The sequence below is a fragment of the Osmerus eperlanus genome, chromosome 22 (assembly GCF_963692335.1).
Source record: "Osmerus eperlanus chromosome 22, fOsmEpe2.1, whole genome shotgun sequence".
In the NCBI taxonomy this organism is placed as follows: Eukaryota; Metazoa; Chordata; class Actinopteri; order Osmeriformes; family Osmeridae; genus Osmerus; species Osmerus eperlanus.
Genome location: NC_085039.1, coordinates 3,457,746 through 3,475,246, shown reverse-complemented (window position 1 = coordinate 3,475,246; position 17,501 = coordinate 3,457,746). Strand labels below are relative to the sequence as shown.

The window sequence follows — 17,501 nt, the reverse complement described above, 5'->3', positions numbered from 1 at the left end:
GTTGAATGTTGTGGAAATCCTTTTAACCCTTGTGTTATCTTCGGGTCATTCTGACCCATCAGTCATTGTGACCCACCGTCGTATTGCGACAGATTTACCGCATACAAAGACAAAGTGAAGCATTTTATTTTAACCGTTGGGCTGTCTCAGACCCCCCACATTGCAAAGGTTAAAAGAAAATTATTTTAATTTGTTTTTGTATTGGGTAAAATTGGGTAAACACAACGATGGTTCGTTATGAACCTTTGGGTCATGTGACCCGAAGGCAGCACGAGGGTTAAATACAACGTTTTAGTTCACATTGATTTTCACAGATTATAAGGAAAAAACACACCAAGTCAATTGCATACGTAGGCAGCAAATACAAAAATATCCTTTACATAATCCTTTGTAATTTCAGATAGCTTTTCATGTAAAATTCCATGAAAATGTATTATGTATAAAACACCCCAAAATACAACAAATAAAACGTTTTTACAGACTGTCACATTCAACTTCTGGTCCCTCGGATGACTGAGGCATTTCAATGTAGAAAACCTCCATGTTGACGGGTGGAGGAGGCAGGGGGGCTACACACCCCAGTATATTTACAGTTTATTTAACAGTCTAAGAAATATGACAATAACAACTAAATGAAAGATTATACAACTGGAAACAAATCTGTATACATTGGTTTGTTCGCTTTCGACACATTCCACCATAATCATAGACTTGCTCAAATATTTGACTAAAGTCAAAGCCTCTTCTTGTAAAATGGGAGCATATGGTTACTGTACAACAAATACAATGTTTTTACAGCCTGTCACATTCAAATTCTGGTCCCTCAGATGGCTGAGGAATTTCAATGTAGAAAACCTCCTTGTTGACGGGTGGAGGAGGAGTGGCAGGGGGGCTACACACCCCAGAATCTGGGCTTGGAGCTGGGAGGGGTTTGTCTCCAGGTGCATACTTATCCTTCTTACGGCAAACAGGTGCCTTTAGTACATTTCCTCCACCACCCCCTTGATGAGCAGGGGCAGCTGCATCGGCCTTGGGATTGAACCGTTTCAGCTTGACGGTGTCCTTCCCCTCGCGAGTGCACGGTAGCAGGATGCCAATGTCCTTGCGGAACTTGGAGCTCAGACCAAAGTAGATGAGAGGGTTGTAAAAACTAGCCGACTTGGCGAAGAGGCGTGTGAAGATGCTGGTGAGGCTGGGGACATGGAAGCCCCATGCAGACCACATGGAGACCACTGCGTAAGGCGACCATGCCAAGATGAAGGCTGTGCAGATGACTATTGACACCTGTAGGATTTAGTAAGTCCCAATTAATTTTAAAGGATCATATTCAAAAAGAGGAATTTCACCCTATTAATTTCATACCTGGTTAGTATTGTAGCGTCTTGTATGTGTTGATTTGTTCAGGTTCATGTTCATTGTGATGTGTGCCTGTGTGCCGGTGTCCATGCTCTCTGTCAGCAGCGAAAGCTCATGTGGGGGTTGCTATGCACTACGGGGGGGGGGGGGGGCTGGCAGAGTAGCCAGGGGGCGGGGACACCTGAATAAGTTGATGTGTTTCTGGTTGATGAGCCTCTTCGTGCTTGCGGTTTAGTAGCAGTGATTTACGTGCATTGATGTGAAGTAATAAAGTGATCATTCCAGAAAAACCTCTCTGCGTAGTGACTGAGATCGCTACAGTATGTTGTGGTATCCCTGACCGACTAAGTTTATTTTTGGGTCCAAATCTTATTCAATTCTTACTGTGCCACTGAACTGTGATGAATGACTAAAATGAATCTGGGTTTACGGTCCAGGTATTGTGACATTGCTCCTACTCACAATGGTGACATCTCTTTCGATCTTCCTCTGCCTGTCTGTCAGGTCTCCCTCAGCAGACATGGCATTGCCGCGCTTCACTGTATTGATGATGGACACATACGAGAATAGCATGATGATGACAGGAATGAAGAAACAGGCAATAAGGATAGAGATGATGTAGGACTTGTAGACTGTGGAGTAGTTGGCCTTGGCCCAGTCGATTTCACAGGTTCCATATCCACGATCTTAAAAGTAAAGTAAAAAGTTTTTATGTGTTTGTTTTATATTCAATGTTTTTCTGTATCAGTCTTTTTTTCACTTGGTACATTGTGGACATTAGGGCACAAACAAACAGATGCAATACCAAGCAGTCAACGGCACTTTAGAGTCACAACATTGTAAGTTGTTTTATCTTACCCGTGTAACTCCCCCAGCCCAGAAGAGGCGCTCCAGACCAAAACACTGCCCCAATCCAAATGAAAACCAGGCACATTGCTACAGTTTTATTGGTAATGCAGCAAGCTATTAGGGATACACAATTAAATTAAAACGTAATTAAAACATTTTGACCAATTTGAGTTTGAAAAACTTTTGTTGAAATAAATGTATTCCACACCTGATCATCTCTAATCTGACCAGTACACTTTCGGTACGTTAGGTAACATTGAGAGGAGAGCCTCAGTTATTCCCTTACCTTTGCTTGGATGGCACCCCTTGATATATCTTGTGATACTGATGATGGTCAAGGTGTTGATGCTACCAAGGCCAAATACCAATGTGAAGAAGCCATCCACCTGGCAAAGAGCAACATGATACTTAGTTATTCTTAGAGCTTTGAAAACGTACTTACATAGTTAGTTGTTTCTAGTTCTTTGTAGTAGTTTACAAAGACCATTTATCAGATATAACCAAGCCATTTCATGGTATGAAAGAAACGTCAATTCCATGTTGTAGTTGACAGTGTATTTTCTAAGCATGCTGTCTTTGAAAAATAAGTTTCACTTCATCAAATACGTTCACTATATATACGTGGCATATACGTTTCACCAATTTGGATAGTTGGCATCCTTGAACTGAAAATCAATCCATTGTATGTTGTCGGTGTGTTTGATTCAGATTTACAGAGAATGGAGTTCAGTCTGTTTCCTGGCAGAGAGCTGCCAATGTCCTTTCTCTTATCCTATCAGCGGGTCTAAACTAGCTCACTAAAGCCCCAAGCAGCATTCACTTTACTCATACCACACCACCGTCACGTTTAGGTGACTGTGAATGTACATGTGCTAAAAGTCCATAGGAAGAAAAGCTTGGGACCATATTGGCTTGCATTAATGTATGACTCGGGGTACTGTACCTTTACACTCACTGCAGGACACAATCACCATGCCAGTGGCTGTAAATTGTTTGTAAGACTCATTCTTTGGGTCAGAGTTCCCATAATTAGTTTCCCTGTTATTTATTTTACTTGCTTTTGCTCCTCTAGGTCAAAGTGTAATTGTTTTTTCTATTTCATTTGGTCAGGTCAACTCAAACTTTTCACCGACATTCTGTAATTTTTTTCTTCATAGATAACACGCTCACTCTCATATTCCATTTGATATCTGTATGCAATGACTGTACAGTACTATTCAAGAATCAAAAGGAAGTTACTGGAAAACTAACAATGTAGTGTGGTGCTGGTCTGACATTCAGATAATGGGGATAACAATAATTTTGCAGCCCCATCTCATGTTCCTGTGACAGAGGTGGTAATGTCTAATGGTTTTTCACAGGTGTAAAGACTAAAACCCATCTGGTAATGAATATTCCGTAAATTAATCAGATGTATTTGAGAAAATACATCAGTGGAGCCAATGCAGAGGGCTCTGGTTTTAATCACATAGAGAGATGAAAGACACCATTAACGATATTGGTCCTTGCATTAATCACACCCTGTCATCAACTGCAAACACAGGAGCACCTTCAACAAACCATCTATTGGCCAGAGGAGGCTAAAGTGTTGGTGTTCTCCTGCTTGAGACAATGGTAGAATTTAGTTATTAGGTAAAACCTGCAATTTTTACATCCTGAGGATAATTCCACTTTAAAGCCTTACAAGGCCACCTCTCCTCTTTTGCAGGAATCAGCCTCATTAATCACTTTGATGAATGCGCGAACAAGCTACTTTTTACTGAATAAATTATGAAACTGTCAAGAGCTAAATGTTTTGTCCCCTGCAAGCTAATATTGGAAAGATCATCTTTCCATAGAACTATTCTGTACCACAATATACAAAGATACTCGAGTACTCATGTACAGTGGTTTTAAGTAACATATCTCTGCTTTGTCAAGCATGGTAGATTATGTTTATTCTGCACTACAGTAGTATCTGTAAGTATCTACCTTTGACATACTGTACATACAAGAAATGTTACTCTAGCAAACTGGAAAACATCTCCTGTATGCAAAACCAACAAGATAAGTCAGTATATACAGTACATGTTAACACTTTCTTTCAAGGCTACCTAGATTTAAGATTACATACATAACCGTTGCATGGCACATGTATGAATCTGTTTTTAAAGGGTTAATTGATTGCAAAACCGATTTTACCTTGTTTAATAACGACAGTTCGTGGGTAAAATGGACATACAGTGAACCTCAAAGTCCATTGACACCTCTTTCCTATCTAAATCTCACAACTTGAAACTGCAGCTGTTAAACGATCGGTTTCGAAAAAGCTGAATTTGTGACGTCACAAATGTAGCATCACCTTTGTCACGCCCCAACATTTACATACAGACAAGCCCTCTGGTGTTCTGGCCGAGTATCTCAGACACTAGTTTAGCTGCGTGCTGCTCTGTGTATTTCCACGGGAATTACAAAGGAGAAAGTTTGGAAGTTTTTAAAGGATATTGAAAATGGACCATCGTAAATGCAGTGTTCCAGGCTGTACAGGGACTGCTGACACTTTTCAGAGTCTTCCTAAGGAACCAAACACTCAACGGGCTGTGATGTTTGTCTATGAGAAGATCCCTGTGCCGTTCGACCCTCAATTACACATTTGCTTGAACCATTTCACCGAGGACAGTTTTGAAAACCTGGGACAATGTAAAGCAGGATTTGCTATGAAGCTGTTGCTGAAAAGAGGTGCTGTTCCGACCTTATGTTCATCACAACCGCAAGCTGTAGTATGATGTTGTCGCAACAGTTATTCGCAATGCTAACGTATCCTGCCTGTATCTAGCATCGGTAGAATGTGTGATGATTTAGTTTATTGGCAATGGGGCTCACGTTATTTCATGTTCCTGACTGTGTTTCATTCAAATAAATAACCTCTGTTGCTATAACCTCTGCTATAAATCTACAATTCAAGATGCATGTTTGTCCAGATCTATTTTTCATCTAGATAGCTAGAGCTAACTGAAGCTGAGTTGAATCATGATAGTTTGTTTGCTAAGCTGTAGTGCTAACGTTACCCACCTAAGTCGATCCCGTTTGCTTCGACAACAGAAGTGGAAACAACTAATGTTATCATTTGAAATTATATCTAGTAAATCTGTTGAAAACAGTGTTGTGCAGACACAATAGATTTATTTGTACGTTTTAATTTAAAGTCTCCACCTTCGAAGTTTCAGTGAGTGCTGTTGGCCCTGTTGTGTCTTTGCTCCGCAGCTTCACTTGTTGTAAACCAACCAATCAGCACGCAGCTCATCTATATATTCATGAGCATACCATAAAAGGGGAAAACCTCTTGTTTTTTTCCAAGGGCTATTTCACAGGATGCATTAGGGCTCATAGAACAGCACTCGGGCCATTTTCAGCCCAACCAATGTTACATACCCTATTCGGAGACCTTAAGGAACATTGTGAAATACCCCCAAAACCCAGTCAATGACCCCTTTAAACATTTATGAAATGTTTGTGTCAGTATTTGCTGTGACAGTAGAGGCTTAATGCAGTATGTGACTTGTGTGATCCCTCTGTTAGTAACCTTCAAATAACATGTCACCAACTATATAAATCTATTGATAATTTAAAGTGCTCAATCCACCTATATTTGGACAGTTTGAGGCAACACATCTCACACACAACTACCCTTTTCCTTTCACAGGATTCCCTCAGCTCAAGCTGTACCTGGCAAGTCCAAATGGAAGAGATCAGATATCCATCGTCCTTGAACACGTTGAAGATCTCGATGATCCCGCGGGAGTAGCCAAACACAGAAATACTGGCGTCGGATATGGCCAGGTTAAAGGTCAGGTAGTCTGTTGGCTGAAGGGATGCCCTCTGCCTGTACAGAACGAAGATGACGATACTGTTGCCAAACCACGACAGCCAGCCTGGTAGGTAGATAACAACTGTGTATCAGACACTGAATGCAGAGCACACACACGTGAGAATTTTATAAATAACATATTCTGACATAACTGTGCCAAACATTTTAACACCAAATGATGTTATTTTATTGCACTACAAACCCAAAATGTTTCAGACATGTATGAGTAATTCTGTGTTGTTTGATGGATTACAAATCAATGATGGATAGTTTAATGGACGTTTCTTACATATTCTGACAGCCAGTAACTGTTTGAATTTGAAACTCTACACCCTAACGCTACCTTCACCGTCATAATCAAATGTAATGTGTCTTTTGTTTGTAATGATTATTAATGAGAATTTAACTAACTGAACACCTTAAGTTTTCAACATTTATTTTACTGTTATCAGGTGGGAAAAGTCCTATATTTTATTTAAAACCAACCAACCCTGTATAAACCAATCATATTATGCACTCCTAAAACTAAAACCAAAAGAATATTATGGAACCCCTTGTTCCAATCGAATCCTGTGAAAGTCTTCTAAAAAGAACTATGATAATCTTTTTGACCTAAATGCGATTCTTTATAAAAACCTTTAGTCAGAGTGCTCTTAAAAAGCAATAATGCACACATTTCAATCTTTAGATAGTAGTTATTTAAAAAGAGTACAATATGTTAAAAATAAAATAAATTCAAATCAAACAGCTATGTGCTACATCACTGGGGTTTTTGACCTCGTTAGTTACTAATCTGACTGCTATCCTGTCTTGAATGAAGATCTCCACGACTTAGTACTACACCTTGAGACAGGTTGTCCAGGTCTACTTATAGCTTAGCATATGCTAAACCACGTTTATCCATGCTCCAATTGAAAATGAACAAAGAAAGTACAAAGATACATGGAAGCGCCTATCAACAAAATTAAACATGATCACAACATTTCTGACAAACGCTACAGAAACTCAATTGATGTAGGCTACCTACCTAGCACCAACAGGTACACTCCTATTATGGTTTCCCCTTGGTCCGACAGTGGAGGATCTCTGTTGGAAAGACTGAAATTATTATTCCTCCAAGGAATGTTGACTTGGAATGGATCCTTCAAAGACATTTCTGCTAGATAATGTCCTACTGGTGCCGCGACATGGATTGAGCAAACTGCTCTAGTTCCGTTAAAACACAAAGGTGCTTTTGCTCTCAAAACTATCTTGCCCAGTCTCTCTCTCTCTCTCTGTCTCTCAAGTGTGTTGGGAAAAGGGATGACGTGAACCGCTTTAATCCTTTAATGACCACCAAGAGTGAAATCCCTGTGGTAAATAAACCATTTACTGCACTATGTCGAGGAATATTGGAATATATCTGGAATATTTTCCAGATCATTTGTTACTGTAAAATCCGGTACACGTAGCATACGGGAAAGTTCCGATTTTGTAGTTCACAGCTTGGGCTCATCACACGGAACTGTCCAAGGTGCTGAATCTGAATAAAATCACGGAACACACTAATAAAGCGTTTCAACGTGTTTGTTAGATCAATGTATCATTCTCTCCTCAAGTTGTTGGTTAGCCAAATGCAATATATTGAAAATGTACATCTTTTATATCGATACATCCATTATTTATTTAATAAATACTGAGTCTAAGTACTTCTAGCACTCACAATTAGCACTCCTAATACTATGTCGCCTATTGTGTTTCAGACGTTTTTTTTTATCGTCTAGGAACTATCACACTAATGTAACAAATGTCGCGGCTCGGGATGTGACCTTGCTAACGGATTTTCCTTCTTTGGACTGACGCTTTGGTCAAGATCCCTGCCAGCTCCCCTTCTAGTCGTCGACTTTCAAGCCCACTTGTTCCCGAACTATCTGCTCGCGGGGTTTTCTGTTTTCATTAAAGGGGTCATTGATTGGAAAACAGATTTTACCTTGTCATAGTTGAATAACGACAGTTCGGTGGGTAAAATGGACATACAGTGAACCTCAAAGTCCATTGACACCTCTTTCTTATCTAAATCTCACAACTTGAAACTGCAGCTGTAAAACGATCGTTTGTCATGCCCCAACATTTACATACAGACCAGCTATCTGGTGTTCTGGGCCAGGATCTCAGACACTAGTTTAGCTGCGCGCTGCTCTGTGTACTTCCACACGAACAACAAAGGAGATAGTTTGAAAGTTTTTTAAGTATGTTGAAGATGGACCATCGTAAATGCAGTGTTCCAGGATGTACTGGGAATGCCGACACTTTTCATAATCTTCCCAGGGAACCAGACACTCGACAGGCATGGATGTTTTTCTATGAGAAGATCCCTGTGAAGTTCGACACTCATTTATTCATTTGTGTCACGGCCACAGCCGTGCCCCCCTGTTGTTTTTGGTTTTGCCCTGTCCTAGTGTTTCCCTGTCATTGTCTTCACCTGTCTCGTTAGCTTCATTGTGTCCACCTGTGTGTCGTTTGGTTCTGTGTATTTAGGTTTCTGTTTTGTGTCCAGTCTTTGTCGTGTCCTTACTACCCATGTCCCTGTGAGTGCCCTATCTGTTCCCTGTTTTGACATTAAAACCCCTTCTACAATGCCTACCAACTCTCGTTCATTTGGGTCCTACCCCACCTCACACCGTGACAATTTGCTCTAACCATTTGTAACAGACGTGGTCTTGCAAGCTCCGTCAGAGGTATCGGGCAAATCGTCCCGCACTGGGTTCGAACTTACCACCTCTGGCTTCCCAAGCGCCACCACTACGCCAACGAAAAGCTAGCTATTCGTTGATGCGGGTGGCTATGGCAAGCCGTTTTAACATTTATTTCTACAAACTTACTAGTCACTATTTTAAAGTTACTAGTACTTATTCTTTAGTTACTAGTAACTAATCCAATAGTTACTAGTATCTATTCCCGTTTTACTAGTAACTTTCATTAGATACTAGTAACTATTCTTTAGTTACTAGTAACTAATCCAATAGTTACTAGTATCTATTCCCGTTTTACTAGTAACTTTCATTAGATACTAGTACCTATTTTTTAGTTACTAGTAACTATTCCGACATATCCCGAAACCAATAAGTACTAGTAACTATTGCCAACAAGATATCTAGTTAACATGCAAATTAGCTTTAGAAGATATCTAGTTAACATGCAAATGAGCTTCTAAAGATATCTAGTTAACATGCAAATTAGCTTCTGAAGATATCTAGTTAACATGCAAATTAGCTTCTGAAGATATCTAGTTAACATGCAAATTAGCTGCTGAAGACCACACCTCACAGAAGACAGCGCCACAGAGAAAATATCAACGAACCAATTTGAGAAATGGCACACCTATGTGTAATTGAAGAAATAGGACGAAAATGCAGAGCATTAGAAAGAGCTTTCCAACAAGCTAACATAAGCCACGCACGATTGATGCCGATTGAGTCATCACTTGTGAATTTAAGAAGACTGGACGGTATTTTATCGGTGGAGACAATGCAAGAACTTGTTGCTAGCCTTGAAGAACTCCGAGCTCTCATCACCACCACACATGCGATGTCAGGAGAGCACAGCGAAGACGCCTTTTCAGCCCCTCGTATGCCCTCAGGTAACGTTTGGATTTCACTTTTAGAATAACATTACTCGTACAATGGTAATATGGTGGTTAGCCAAATATACCTTGTATTAGAGATCCCTGTAGGTTATTACTTAAGATAGCTTGCTAGCTGTCGAGCGCCGATGTTATCTACCTTGACTTTACAGTATTGTCTTTATTAGCTACATTAGTTGCTAACGTTTCCTGACCATCTCTGCCCAACTTGTATCTCTAACTTATGTTCTCAGGCCAGCGAGGGAGACCTAAAATTGCCATAACAAGGCAGCAAATACAGTTCCTCGTGGGTCAAGGCTACACAGTCAAGCGGATGGGACAGCTGCTGAAATGTTCAGCATCTTTTTTATATCAGAAAACCAGAGCGCTTGGATTACCAATTAGGAGTTCCAGGTCAAGAACCCTAACCAATGAGGAACTTGAAGATCATATAAGAAGACTTCACAGACAGTTTCCGAGATCTGGAAATGAGGTGACATTGTTATAAGTGTATTATAACTAATCAGTATTTTTGTAACATTTTCTAGCATCCTGGCCCGTGTGATGTAGGCTAGCCTACACGTTTTCATTCTGAAAGTGTGTTGGCCTTTTTGTTAGCATTAATAAATAGACAGTGTTCATGCACTACCGCTCAAATGTTTAAGAACACCTAGGGTTATTAATGTTTTAGATAGAGTTTCACTAAGGTGACATTAAATTGATTAAAATAGATATCCAATACCTTACCAATGTTGCAAATATCTATCACTGTTGTAAATGACTGATTCATGATTACTAATGTAAATACAACTGCAGAGACATTTTCCTTTTAGCTCATTCATAATTAATTATGTTTGACTATTATTTCTGATATATTTAATGCCACCTTGGGGAATGAAGATTCAATTTTCTATCAAAACACGTAAATTTAGTAAAAAAATGTTTTACCAAAGGTGTAAGTTGCCTGTGGTTTCAGATGATGAGGGCATTGCTGCGAGCAGAAGGATTCTTTGTAACACGACAGAGTGAGAGCGATGCTGACTTATATTGACCCAGCGGCTGCTGCGCGAAGATGGAGTGCTACCGTGGCAAGAAGAACATACCATGTGCCATATCCCAACAGTCTGTGGCATATGGATGGAAACATGCGTCTCATCAGGTATTCAGTTGTATTTGACAATTAAATATGCACTGTTGTACCAAGCAAACTACTTTCTTCAGTAACCAGCTTCCAAAAGCTGTAGAACATGTATTCCCTGATTATCAGAAATATCAGAAATTCAGCATTTATAAGATTGTCAGCTGGAAAGAGAAACTAGTTTGTTTCTTCTCATATTCTACAAATGGCACCATTAAAGATGTATTGTATATAACTGAGAAGTACTAATTTTGTTGACCAATAGTTTTTCCTTTACAGGTGGGGCTTAGTTGTTCATGGAGCCATAGATGGATACTCACGCCTAGTAACATACTTAAACTGTAATACAAACAACAAAGCTGTCACTGTACTTACACAGTTCTTGAAGGCAACATGCCTGTATGGACTCCCATCCAGAGTTCGCTCTGATCATGGTGGGGAGAACACACAAGTAGCATTGTTCATGAATATTGTCCAGGGTGTAGAGCGCAGTAGTCACATAACAGGGGAATCTGTTCACAACCAGAGGATAGAGCGCCTCTGGAGAGACGTGTTCCTGCAAGTTCTACACTACTTCTACAATGAATTCTACAGCCTAGAGGATGCTGCCATACTAGATCCAGAAAATGACATCCACAAGTTATCACTACACCCGACCTATCTACCAGAAATTCAACGTAGGTTGAACATGTTTAGAGAGGCCTGGAATCAGCACAGTCTAAGGACAGAAAACAACCGAACACCCTCACAGATCTGGACAGAGGGCATGCTGACCAACATAGAGGCAGACAGCACTCCCATCAACAACGTATTTGGTGATGACCCATATAGGGAGGACAGTTTAGAGGCCCTTCTGGCACAACATGGCATCAACAACTTTCGAACTGACGAAGAACAGTTCCCAGCTGTAGTTGTCCAACAACTCAATGTAAATCTTAACCACCAACAACAGCAAGACATTTTGAGGGCTATAGAGGGAATTGTGGACTTGAAAGTGAAATATCAAACATGCTGCACTGAAATTTCTAATAAGTTGAATGAGCCAGCCAGGGGACTGCCTTGAATCACATGACTAATGCATGTCTATGCTCTCTTTTTAGATTTGCCTTGCAATGTGCTTGATTCATAGATCTAGGTGATGTTATAGTAACAGAAAGACACTTATTGTACAACCCTTCAGTCACATTTAGTTGAACAACATTTTTGTACAATTGTAAATTACGTTTGAGGTTCAGAAACAAAAACTTGGTTTGAATGTGAATTAAAGATGAACAGTACCAAAAAACAAAAAGCCTATTGACAGTTTCCTTATACCATTTCATTCTAAGCCCTACTCTTGACCAAAGCCCTGTGTATTGCAAATACCAAAGTCCATATTGTACTTAAAGGCAGTGTAATCCTTGTGCAAAGGTAGACGCAAGCAGTTCACACATGTGTTTGCCGTTGGAAACTTCGCCCTCTGTTGAGTGTCCCCAGGTAAAAGACCGTCAGTGTGCAGGAACTCGATGGATGGTTCCGGCTTCAAGCCAATGGCAGGTAGCGCACTGCATCCAGTCACAAAATTAGAATTTCTTACAACGAGCAGGGGGAGTTACCTTCTGTAAAGAAAGAAATGTTATAAGGAAGCCAATTCAAGCTGCCCTATGCAACTTTCCATAAAGTGATCCTGTCAGCCTTATACTAGTTATTACTGAACATGGTAATACTGGGACAATAACCAATTTCTGAAAATGCACATTATTAATTTGTCCATAATATGCATTATTTTCAAGTTGATGTCGATTTAGCCATTTTATTGTCGTCTATAGTTTGTATTACCGTATTGTTCGCACTCAGGCGCACTGTCAATGAATGGTCCATTTTCGATCTTTTTCATATATAAAGCGCTCTGGATTATAAAGCTCAGTTTTTATTTTTTATTTTAATTAAAGGCGTTTAAGTGTGCCTTATAGTCCGGAAAATACGGCAGTCAAATTTGTATTTTTCAACCACTGGATCCAATATACTAGGTCCTACCATTTACACAGTTTATATATATTTTGGGGTTTCAAAAAGTTATAGTGCAGGTTTAAGTGGTGTTCAGAATCATGCACAAGAGTATTAAGTTAAGCGTCAGCGAGCTGTAGTGTGTCTAACTCGTCAGTGGCCGGGGTTTGGATCATGTGTGACATTCAAGCTATGTACGGGCAGGCCCAACTTGCCTGGTAAAATTATGGTAAACTAAATAAAAAGCAAACTGATCTATTACTTGCCCTCTGCATCTAGAAGGTAGTCTCTCCAAAAGCCCACAGCAATGTTTTCCTGTACTCGTCTGTTACTTCCTGCACTGGAAAAACAGATGACAAACAGGTGATCGAGACCATCTGCGCTAAGGGTCTGTGGTGGGCTGCAGAAGAGAGGACGAAAGGCTTCTGGCTGTTTGACAACCTCCTCCAACAATCCTAATGTCCTCAGGCCTTCCTTGAACCTTGAATTAAAAGTGGATAGATCCAGTAGGTGAGTGAGCTCAAGCCTGAATTGTCACATTATACAAATGTAGCATTGAAAAGCAAACTAAAATTGTGTACTGTAAGAACAGAACTTAAACATTTCACGTTGTGTTACTGTGTAACCAGGCACTGCATAGTGCAGGGAATCATTATCCCGTATAAATATCTTTCATGGGATAAATGAAAATTTACAGCATTTGTACGCTGGTTGCTTTACAATGAATGCTAGTTCCAATGTTAGAGCTCAAATCGACAAACAGCACTTTTAAAACAATGCTCAATTATACCGTTCGAGTGGACCATGGAGTCGGTTTACGACTTGGAACTGGAGGATGTCCTGCAAAAGCAGGTCTTTGTCCTCCAGACATTTTACAGCTCGTAGGCAGCCTGCATTAGACAGGTAGTCACTGTGACTGGACACAACTCCTCCATGGACTTGGCCTCTGATACCTGGCAAAATCAGATATTTTAGCACGAATAGGTCAAGTAAAAAATAAAAAAATAAACTGAAATTACCTGTATGATTTTAGCTCGCAAGTCAAGGTCGTGCACATCATCGATGGTGGGTGAGACGTTTCACCCTAACCCTTTCACAATGCAATCAAATAAAGTGGGAGAAAAGAATCCCGGTGATGGCCCCCCATGAACCATACTGACTGATATAGCCTTCCCCATGATATAGTACTTGTCTTATCTGACAGCTGGAGAGTAAAATTGACATGATAACATTACTCCAAAGTAGTCTTACATGTAATAGCCAATTATCCATGATTACTTCATTTTATTCAAAACTTCCAAGGCAACCATTCCATCTTTTGCCAGTGCTACTGAAATGAAAATGTTAACTGAAAATGTAGACAAAAGGGCTCACCAATCGAGTCAAGAGCAAGGTTTTTTTGTCCATCTGGACCTGTCAGTATCGGGGAGCGCTCAATGTCTTCCATTAGTAGACTTAAAAGCTCTCGTCTTGGACCGCCCAAATCTATTCCTTCCTCAACATGTCCAGTTTTATCAGAAAACTTAACAGAAATTCTCTTAAATGGATTGTATGATTTCCGGTTGAATGCTCTAAATGCACCATCGAGTACATTGTTTCGGTTGATGTTAAATCTGCAGCTCAAGTTGTAGTTAATATTTTTCCCAAGTTCCAAAAGAATTTCTTTTGGGGAACAGTCAAAATCTTCTGTGCATCTGCAAACATTTTAATATTGTAAATATTAAAATGCAGTAAAGTCCACCCCCCCCCCCAAATGCATTCAAAGTCACATGCCAAAATCTATATTTTCATCTAGAAACAACTGACCATAGACTGGAAACGCTACAACAAAATATGTACAACTCACTGAATTTCGATGTTATCCGTTAGCTGCATCTCATCTGGCTCTGACATCTCAGTCTCTGGCATGATGTCAAGGTAATCTATGTAGATTTCCTCTGCAGGTCCACACTGTAGGCCCCAAATCACTTTGGACAACCTCCATCAAATCAGGCACTTCAGCAGAAACTCTGTTTTGCTGCTGGTAAATGGTCTTCAGAAAGTGATAAGTTGTAAATACACAAAGATAAAAGATTACATCTATTACATTGATTTCGGAGCTAAAACTTAACACCTTTGTAAATCTTTACTTTCAAAAAAGTAAATTTTAATTCAAAGGTAATCTAATTTAGTTCTATCCACAACAATGTTAACCAAATCACACTTTCAAATTGGTAATTGAGCTTTGAGGTCTAGCATGCAATGCATTAAACAAGTGTTGAATGAAGTTGTAACTGCTGCTTTAATACCAAAAGGTACATTACACATGAGTCATTGCAAATCCTGTGTTAAAATTTATTTCACAGAAACATAAATGAGGCTGTCCAAAACACAAGTGATAAATACCCACCCCACTACTTGTATTATATTATTCACCTGCACTTCCTCCATGTCCATCCATCGAACATGGAGGTTCAATGGAGAGGTGATGTTGTGGTCCAGAAGAGTCCCAGACACCATGTTGATGACTGTGGTGCCTGACGTAGTTTCTCTGATGTAAAAATACTCAGTGGCTGAGGCATGTGATCCAACAAAGTCAAACAAGGCCTGAAATAAAATATGTACTTATTTACTAGCCGGAAAATATCAGTACAATGACAATCAAGGTTTATGACTGCCGTTTTGACCTGACATCCTTGCTGTGTTTATATATTTTAAATATAAAAAACTAGTGTTTAAACCAAAAAATACAATTGCACTATATGCAAAATGTGGGTAACATAGTACCATATTTATAGTATAGTCAGTAGCAGGTAACGCAGTCTCATTTACACACAGTGGAGGGCGAGTAGTAAAATGTTAAGGTTTTTAGTTTCTAGAGTTATGAGGCCTGCTTGCAGGCACCAGTAGATGGTCAATTTAGACAACAAGGACAAACCATGTCTATGTAGGGATGAGGAAATTGATATGATATTACATAATGTCATCATGTGTTCAGAGGTTTAATTAGGTAACCTCAGTGCGGAATGCTAAGCACTCAATTGAATGATTTTGCCTTCTGTAAAAACACAGCCTTTTCTTTGAAAAGCCGTTTTCATATTTGAGATGCAAAACCTTACAGATCTACATGCTTCAGATGGGTCATGGTTTTTGGTTGGAAAATCCCAAATTTTACAAATCCAGAAGAATCACATCAAAAAAATTTAGCAAATTAAGCATTTATACATCTGTACATTCAACAATGTTTACCTGCATAGGATCAGATGTATGGAACCGTCTGATCTTCATTGTGCCATCTGGAAAACTGACTTTCAGAGGTATGCCACCAGCAGGTTCCTCAGTTGTCCTCATGAGTCTCTCATCTATTGTCTGAGAGACAGTGAGTTTGTAACAGGTTGAATATGTGCCTTCTACTGAATAGATGCTTACGGAGATGATAGTACCTTCAAACGCCTCTCCTCGTAGTCGCAGACAGCTCGTCTGCTCTGATCCTGTCATCAAATAAAAACCATCAGCTTAAGAAATTTTAATCACCATGAAAGTTTGCACAGACAAGGAATTGATGTTGGCAGGAAGGTGCATGCGTATAGGAATACATAAGTGGTGTTAAGTTTAAACAAATCTAACTATACTAACAAGGTACAAAGCCAACCTAAAACCAACTACTACGGGGAAAGGTATGCAGAATAAATTATGTATATAGTTAATATACACAATATAAAAGGCCCTGGGGACTTGAGGTGCAGCCGTTGGTGTACAAGGAGAAGAGCAGAGGGGAAAGGCAAATACCTACAGTTAAATGTTCCAAAAAAATATACCTTTTCTTGGTCAGCTCTCAATGACAGATTGTATTCAATGTCTTGTTGTTGCCGTACAGTCCTCCACTCCTGTTAAAACAATTATTAAAACCAGGAAGCAAATGCTATAACACTTTTTTATTGTTTAAATGACAATGGTGAACAATTAATTGAAATTGCTTGGGTTTTAATTCAAGTTGCACATTACTACAACAAACCAGAGTCAAGGATAGAGACAACAATGAGTCATAGAAAAAATAGAAAAAACCCTTGACACAGCAGATAAATGTATTTGGATAGGTCCTCCAACCCCTCTATGTAAAGTTAGGAAAGAACAAGTTACCTCTACATCATGTGGTGTTCCAGGTATAGGCAGTACAACCAGTCCTGGACTTTGAGCTCTCTCAAGGTTTTCTACAGTCTCAGTGCTGGTCGGATGTAGACTCTGATGATGACTGGACGAGTTAGAGGTGTACCCCTGCAATTCAGAAAAGCAAATAGGACATGTGGTTACGCATTTGCTCTGATCCGCCAACCCCCCTTGTGTTCATATAAATAGTCACGGATGAAATCCAGTCCAATAGTAAAGAATTAAGACAGCAAGTTACCTACCTCTACATCATTTATTGTCACAGGTACAGTGAGGACTTCTGCTCTTGGACTTTGAGGCCTCTCAAGTGCTGGGTTGCCTTGTGCTTCATGTATGGTGTCAGGCGGTATGGGTAGATCCTGTGTCTGAAGAGACAAATCAGAATATTTTGTGAATTATGCACTTGACACATGGATGCAAATACAGTGAATAGAAACTGCACTGTACCTGCCCCACTTCAGCACAGGGGACAATGTAGAGTCTGCTCTTTCCCATCACTTTCTTCAGGGCTCTCACAGAGTTGGCTTGGACCTTTTTGATTTTTTTGCCCTCGTCTACTTTTGCCAGCTCAAACCCCA

At 39.8% G+C, this 17,501-nt stretch overlaps 3 protein-coding genes across 4 annotated transcripts; 1 reads left to right on the top strand and 2 right to left on the bottom strand.

Moving 5' to 3' along the window:
• Positions 1-283: 283 nt before the first annotated feature.
• opn6a (opsin 6, group member a) lies at positions 284-7,363 on the bottom strand. Of its 2 annotated transcripts, XM_062448629.1 has the most exons (7): positions 7,080-7,363; positions 5,911-6,116; positions 2,492-2,591; positions 2,215-2,319; positions 1,819-2,042; positions 856-1,284; positions 284-537 (listed from the first exon to the last, which is right to left on the bottom strand). In XM_062448629.1, the coding sequence occupies exons 1-7, from the start codon at positions 7,204-7,206 to the stop codon at positions 475-477; spliced, it is 1,254 nt and encodes a 417-aa protein (XP_062304613.1). In that variant the 5' UTR covers positions 7,207-7,363; the 3' UTR covers positions 284-474. The 2 variants fall into 2 exon arrangements, with proteins under 2 accessions (XP_062304613.1, XP_062304612.1); XM_062448628.1 differs by having other exon boundaries at positions 284-1,284; positions 7,080-7,361.
• A 1,924-nt stretch (positions 7,364-9,287) lies between these two features.
• On the top strand, positions 9,288-11,854 carry LOC134009117 (uncharacterized). Its single transcript, XM_062448840.1, has 3 exons — positions 9,288-10,146; positions 10,630-10,812; positions 11,071-11,854. Exons 2-3 carry the CDS (start codon positions 10,688-10,690, stop codon positions 11,852-11,854), a joined length of 909 nt encoding a protein of 302 aa, XP_062304824.1. The 5' UTR covers positions 9,288-10,146; positions 10,630-10,687.
• A 2,835-nt stretch (positions 11,855-14,689) lies between these two features.
• On the bottom strand, positions 14,690-17,418 carry LOC134009116 (uncharacterized). Its single transcript, XM_062448839.1, has 8 exons — positions 17,371-17,418; positions 17,166-17,288; positions 16,897-17,031; positions 16,575-16,643; positions 16,200-16,247; positions 16,006-16,125; positions 15,193-15,363; positions 14,690-14,809 (listed from the first exon to the last, which is right to left on the bottom strand). Exons 1-8 carry the CDS (start codon positions 17,416-17,418, stop codon positions 14,690-14,692), a joined length of 834 nt encoding a protein of 277 aa, XP_062304823.1.
• Between the last annotated feature and the right edge of the window lie 83 nt (positions 17,419-17,501).